Source organism: Vanessa atalanta, chromosome W (genome assembly GCF_905147765.1).
Source record: "Vanessa atalanta chromosome W, ilVanAtal1.2, whole genome shotgun sequence".
NCBI lineage: Eukaryota > Metazoa > Arthropoda > Insecta > Lepidoptera > Nymphalidae > Vanessa > Vanessa atalanta.
The window spans coordinates 8,348,615-8,355,877 of NC_061901.1; the positions used below are offsets into that span (position 1 = coordinate 8,348,615).

The window sequence follows — 7,263 nt, forward strand, 5'->3', positions numbered from 1 at the left end:
CTTGGAGTTTCAAGTTTAGCATTGCCACACGATCTGTTAGACCAATGAAGCTTTCTATGTTGTTTCTAAGAGACTTGTTAATTATGAAGCCTACTCCATATTTACCTGGTGTGCATCCTATGTGGCAGAGTATTAAATTATCGTGTTCTTCTATTTTATTACCTAGTCTTCTTACTTCTGAAATACCGATTACATCGTAGTTTATTTCCTTTATAGCTTCCTTTAGCTCCAGCAAGCGTTCGTGTGACGATAAAGTCCTGACGTTATAAGTTGAGATTTTTAATTGAGTTGAACTTGTATTGTATCTGCTCACCGTCTGTGTGATTTTGTTTGGAGGGTTTTGGTCATAATCTTCCACGGTGACCAGCCGGGTTGGAAGATGTTTTCTATAATTTCGTTTCTGTTGCTTGTTTATGGTATTCTTGCGGGGGGAGGGCGTTGATTGCTATATGTTGGTTTCCTTGGTATCGTCTTTTTGCTCTGTTGTTGTGTTGTTGATATTTTTATTTACCAAGAAGTTTAGCATGCTCGGCTTTATGACCCCTTCAGTCATGCTGTTTGACCTTTGTATTGGTTTATTTGGTTTCTGCGTTCGGTTCTTTTTATAGACTTGTGTGTTAGTATTGTTCTTTGACTGAGATTCTGCGGTTGTTGTGTTTTCTGGAGATGTTGGGAGAGACCTCTTGTTATTCGTTTTTAATATAATCAATTTGTCATATTTTATTCTCGCATTGTTACCCTTCTCTTTTTCTATTTTCACCTGTTCTTGTAGCTCTCTTCTTTTTTCCAAAACTTGTAAAGGGTAGTCTTCTTTCACATAATATTGTGTGTCCTTTAGTAGCCCTCTCTGCTTCATAATATTAATTTTTATTCCGAGAGTTGAAAAGGTAGCAATTATTGGACGAGGTCTGTCGCCTTTTTTCCCCACTCGTCTTAACTCTTGAATATCTCTGAGTTCTATGTCGGTGCTAAAATACTTTTTTATAAAGCTGTAGATATTGTTTTGAAGGTTGTCGTATGATGATTCTTTCTCTTCAATACCAAAAAATACTACATTTCGTTGTCTTGCTTGTTTTTCCAGAAAGTATATTCGTTTTTCTTGATTATCTAATTTCTCCTTCAGTTGATCTTGTTGAACCTGCAGCTTGGTAAGTTTTTCATCCAATATTTTGTTGATATTCTGTGTAACTCGTTCTGTTACCTTGTCTGCACTTTTGCGGATCTCCGATTTTTGTTCATCAATATCTTTTTGTATGTTTTTAAGTGCAAGCATAATTTCTTCCATGGTTATGATCAATATTATCGAGTATTGGTTTTGTTTTGGTACTAGTAGTGGCACCTAGTGGTCAACCCTTGAACTACTTTCTTAGTATGCGTGGCGCCCTCTCCCGGTGCACCCTGGTACTGTTTGTCTTTTACCGATGGCCGCTTTCTGGGTCTTGTTGATTTATCAGAACGTAGTTTATACGTGATGCCATAGGTGGCGTTAGGTTGAACAATATCGATCTGGCGTTTGTTTATAGAATTTGCAAATCATGTATTTTGGGGTTATATTTTGAATTCGAATTTATTCCATATATTTTAATGAGAATGATGCACTTCAGAATAATTAATAAACGATTTTGCACTGATTGTTTTCAATCTCACTTCAAAAGGTTCTCAAAAACACTTATCACATACGAAGTCGTGTCTAGAAGATCTTTGGCGTTTTATTGTTATTTTAGCACTTTGTTTTGTCTGTCACCACTAAATGTTCTTCTGTTTTTAGTTTATAAACTTTTAGAACGTTCACACTTACTAAAAAACACATTAATTTATTTTTAAACACTATTATTTACGCAGCTGATTTTAACCGTGGCACTAGAGCGCCCTCTCCTGTCTCTCCTCTCCTCGCCCTATCTTGACATGTCATAGTAAAAAAGAAACAAATATATTTATATATAAAAACTAAAAATAATAATTACATTAAAATAATATATAAATAATAATTATAAAGTTTACAATGTCCCACCAGCAACAAAGTCCTGTTATAATAACCTTAAAGTTACAGGTTTGTAGTTATACAACAACATATAACAAAAAAGAAGACACAAAATATTACTAAACGAGTCAAAAAACCCACTCAAAGAATAAACAAAAAAAAAAAGAAAAATTAAAAAAAACTAGTTAAAATAGAACAATTTACGCCGATTATTTTATATCTATAATACTACAGTTATCACTTACAATATAGGTAATAAGTCATTTTTGTTAAAATTCTTTTTTTTTTTTTTTTTAAACTGAGATTACATACAAAACAATGATAAACTAAAATGACGAAAACAGAACTGAACACCTTACTACAAGTTATTTATTATAGCAAGGTCAATCAAAGGTAAGATATACAAAAAAAAAAAAATGAAAAAAGTAATAAAAATTAAAATTATATCATAATTACTTTAGTTAAAAAATACAGACAAAAACAATTAAAAACAATAATAAACGAGTGAAATATCAGTACATTGAAATAAAAAATAATAATATGTAATAATAAAATAACAACAACAAGAAATAGTAAATTAGCGCTAATCTATGGCATTATAATATGCGTGAAATTCGTTTGTATTGCACACATTCAGATAAGACTCGTTTACATTATTAAATTGTAAGTGGGTAGAAATTTAATAAATTACTACATTGAAGCTACATTCCAAACAACAGTTACAAATGTTCATTTTATACAGTATTAGAGTACAGTAGCGAAATACGAAAAAGTGCAGTTGAATTTGAATAATTTAGTGACAGAGTACCGAATAGTTATTTCTTAACCGCTCTTCTTGTACGAGAAATGGGAAGCCTAGTCTCAGGGCTTTTTACCACCGTTCCTGGGCTCAGGGCTGGAGAACCATTCTCGACTGCAGACCTCGACGCAACGGGAATAAGTTCCAGATCACCCCGACACTCTACTTGGTGGCGAACTCCGTCTGGGCTGATGATATACACATATCCATCGCGGGTCCAGCAGTTGGTGACGCCAAAGCGCTTCCGGGCTTCAAGAAATAAATCGTGCCGAGGCTTAGTTAAATACTCTGACTGTGTGATGCCGGTGCCCTTCAACTTAGTTTTGGCATACCATACTTGTTTGCGAACCACGACATCAGTGAACTTAACCACAACGGGCCTTGGTTTTTTTGTCGGTGAGCGACCCAAATGATACGTCGTTTTTATACTGGAGCTGGAAAAGTTCGGCAAATCTAGATGCTCGGCGAAAACAGACACGACCCGTGAATTAAAGTTTTCCGTCTTCATCTCGGGGATACCGTGCAAGAGCAGCATTTTGCGCCTTCTTCGCATCTCCTGACGATCCAATTCCGTTCTAAGGAATTCAACCTGATGTTGTAAGGTGTTCAACGTGGCTATGATAAAATTTTTAAAAGCTTCAAAATCAGCAGCAATGGATGAAGTGGTCGCAGCGATTTTGCTACTCGAATTCTTCTGTAGTTCGTGCTGGAACTCGTTCATTCTAGTGTGAAACATCTCAGACATAGCAGAGAAAGACTGTTTTAATGAGTCCATTCTTTGTCTTCTAACTGTCACTTTTTGAATTTTGAATCGTATTTAAAATACAGTGGTTATATCAGTGAGGAATAAGGAATATATCTTGCTGGCAGGTATTGTAACTCACATGTACATAATTTGGATGAAATAAATAAATAAATCCCAAATTGCTTATTATTTACGTAACACGTTTAAACTGCACACACTAGCAACACCCGAGTACCCGAGTTATTAGTAGAATATAATAATGATCTGAATCTAATACTTGTGCTATATTTTTCTAATAAATTAATTGCTATATTTTACAAATAAAAATATATTTACTTGATCCACATAATTTCAATAATGCTGTAGTGTAGTATATTAGCAGATGACACATGGTCTTGAGGGGCAGTAATAAATTTATCTTCAAACCTTTAACATCTACTTTATTTACCTAGTCCCGTCCTTACATGGCGACCCTGCCATTTATGGTTCGGTTTCGGGTTCTAACGAAGTGCAGTATAACAATATAATGTCGCTCTGTGTAATATTGGACATTCGTGTATTTAATTGTTTGAACGTTAGTAGCGTCATAATACAAAATGGGCAAAGAACAAAGTAAAGAACAAATTGTGATTGCACAAAATGCCGCAGGAGGCGTGAATTCGGCCGACGTGGAGCTATTACACCAAAATCAGAAAGTGACAAATATAATTTTGGGTATTTTTCTTTTACTTTTAATTTTGGGGACAAAGTTTGCCATATATAAATTATATAAACGCTGCCACATAAACTGGATGCGTCAGGAGATGGCCAGGAGCGCTTTCAGACGTTCGAGGCGTGGACCAGAGACTGAAGAAAGAAATCAGGAACGTGTCGTTTAGCCTGGAGACGCATTAATAGATGCTTATAAAAAAAAATAGGAGTGTAAAAGTGTGAAAAATATATAAAAGGAGAAGTGAAATAGTGTCATCAGCAAAGGTGTTATGGTATTATAGACAATTTTATCATTATTTCTAAGTGTATATTTTTAAGCCATTTTTTATTATTTTTCGGTACTAAATATTATATTATGTTTCTTAAGATTGAAAATATAAAAATAAATTTAATTAAACTAATTAAAGGGAAAAGAACTAAAAAGTTGTTAGAACAGAAATATTTAGAGGCAAAAAGTTTATATGACGAATATATAAAATATCGTGACGAGTTAAACTTTAATGCATCTAAAGGGTATATAAAAAAGGAAGAGATAAATTACTTATTAGTTGCTTGCGAAGAAATTGAATCGTTTTATCAAAAAATTCAAACAACTTGTTTAGTTAGTGACCAAAATTTTAGCACCATGACTGACTGTGACATGAAAACTGCTACTTCTCTTCTACCTATTATGACAGAAGATGAAGAAGTTACTAAAAAATTAATAGATTGTATCGAATTCTATAGCCAAACCATTAGGAAAGAACATGAACAGTTCCTTATTTCTTTAGTTCTTAAAACTCGTTTAACTAAAAATGCCAAATTACGTTTGTCATCTAACTATGAATCTTCCACAGAACTTATTGCCGACATGAAAAATAATCTGTTGACTAAGCAGTCAGCCACGGCACTACAAATAGAAATGTTAAAATCTAGACAAGGTTCGCAGAGTATTGAGGAATTTGGTAAGAAACTTGAGGATTTATTTGTTGAATTGACTATTTCCCAAGCTAACGGTGATGATAACGCGTTTAAAATATTGAGACCCGTAAACGAAAAATTAGCAATACAGCGATTCACCAAAGGTTTGAGAAACAGTCGATTAAGCACTATTTTAGCGGCCCGCAACTACTCAGAGCTGAAAGATGTTATAAGAGCAGCCAAAGACGAGGAACTGTCGCGTCAAGGCTCTTTTACATCAGCTGAAACGATTTTCACGACTCAACATCGAGGTAAGTACCAACCATCTTATAGGGGGCATAGTAGAGGTCGAGTATTAAACAACGCACGCCAACATTACACGCCAAATCGTTCATTTAGTCCGATGCCGAATCAAACATCTAGTTTATACCACCGAGGAAACAATAGAGGATCCACAAGTAATTCTCGAGGACGCGGACATAATTTTGAACGTGCAGTATCGCGAGGTAGAAATAATAACGGTAGAAAACAGCATGGGTATCTTATGAATCAATCCCAAAACGATATACAGGTTACTACTTCGGAAAATAACCAAAACTTAGAGTTTTTTCGATCCTAACTTTATTCTAGCATGCAATACATATAATAATTTCGTAGAGTTTACAATATTCGGTACCAAATATAGGATGCTAGTTGACACGGGCGCCTCGATGTCAGTGATTAAATACGATGTAATAAGAGATAGGAATATTCCAATACATCCAAAACGTGTAGCCGTAAATGGTATTGGTGGCACCTCGTACACCGAGGGCTATGTTTACATACCGTTTACCTTATATGGAATAGAATTCAAACATAAGTTTTATGTCTTAAAGAATTTGCCTTGTATTCAAGATGGTTTAATCGGACAAGAATTTTTAACTAATTATAATTGTGTATTTAATTACGAAAATAATACATTTACTTTAAATATCTTCGACAAACCAATTACGCTCTCCTTAGGTTTAGGAAAATTAGGTAAAAATACATTTATAAACGTACCTCCGAGGTGTGAAAAGTTTTTTCAAGTTGATTCTTATTTGAATGAATCGTATGTTATATTTCCCAGAGAATTGTGTGAAGGTGTATTTATCGCTGGAAGTATCTGTCAACCGAAAGAGGGAAAAATATTTATTCAAATTTTAAATACTCGCGAAACAGAAATTAATCTTAGTTATTTTAGGCCTGAAATTGATTTATTATCGAATTATAATATTTGTTCGTTTAACAAAGAATATTTGGACGGAAAAAGAGTTCGGAAATTATTATCATTAATTAAATTGAATCATTTGAACAAAGAAGAAAGCATTAGTATACAAAGTATTTGTGCGGAATATGCTGACGTATTTTTCTTGCCAGGAGTTGTCTCCTGGCAAGAAAAATTAGGTACGTGTAATCTTTACGAACAAAATATACAACTAAAAGCTAATACGAATCCGATCTATACTAAACAATATTGATTACCGTTTTCTCAACGTGATGAAATAGAAAAACAAGTTCAAAAAATGTTGGCCAACGATATTATCGAACCCGCTAACAGCGAATGGTCTAGCCCAGTACTATTAGTACCTAAAAAATCAGAAGATAATAATAAAAGCTGGCGTTTAGTGATAGATTTTCGGAAATTAAATGATTGTATAATGCATGACAAATTTCCCCTTCCGAATATAAGTGATATATTAGACTCACTTTCAGGAGCTATTTATTTTTCTCAATTAGATTTAACACAAGCTTATTATCAAACGAAGCTAAATGCTGACAGTAGGAAATATACCGCATTCACAACACCGTCTGGCCAGTATCAAATGACCCGTATGCCTATGGGTTTGAAAACCAGTCCTGGTTCATTTTCACGCTTAATGACAGTAGCAATGTCGGGACTTAATTACGATAAATGTTTTGTATATTTGGATAATTTAATTTGTTTCGGAAGAAATTTAGATAGTCATAATAAAAATTTGTTAGATATTTTAACAAGGCGCTGATAAGTGCGATTTTCTTCGAAAAGAAATTTTATACCTCGGACACGTGGTATCAGCGGACGGGATTAAACCAGATCCAGAAAAAATTAAGGCATTAATTAATTAT

General features: G+C 34.0%; 2 protein-coding genes across 2 annotated transcripts; both read right to left on the minus strand.

Annotated features, from left to right (window-relative positions):
• Nucleotides 1–445: 445 nt before the first annotated feature.
• LOC125075649 lies at nt 446–1,285 on the minus strand. The gene has a single exon (XM_047687359.1). It carries the CDS (start codon nt 1,283–1,285, stop codon nt 446–448), a length of 840 nt encoding a protein of 279 aa, XP_047543315.1.
• A 1,511-nt stretch (nt 1,286–2,796) lies between these two features.
• LOC125075680 lies at nt 2,797–3,555 on the minus strand. The gene has a single exon (XM_047687389.1). It carries the CDS (start codon nt 3,553–3,555, stop codon nt 2,797–2,799), a length of 759 nt encoding a protein of 252 aa, XP_047543345.1.
• Nucleotides 3,556–7,263: the final 3,708 nt, after the last annotated feature.

Coding starts and splice junctions, on each gene's coding strand:
- LOC125075649 (XM_047687359.1), bottom strand. CDS start 1,285: ATGGAAGAAATTATGCTTGCACTTAAAAACATACAAAAAGATATTGAT.
- LOC125075680 (XM_047687389.1), bottom strand. CDS start 3,555: ATGGACTCATTAAAACAGTCTTTCTCTGCTATGTCTGAGATGTTTCAC.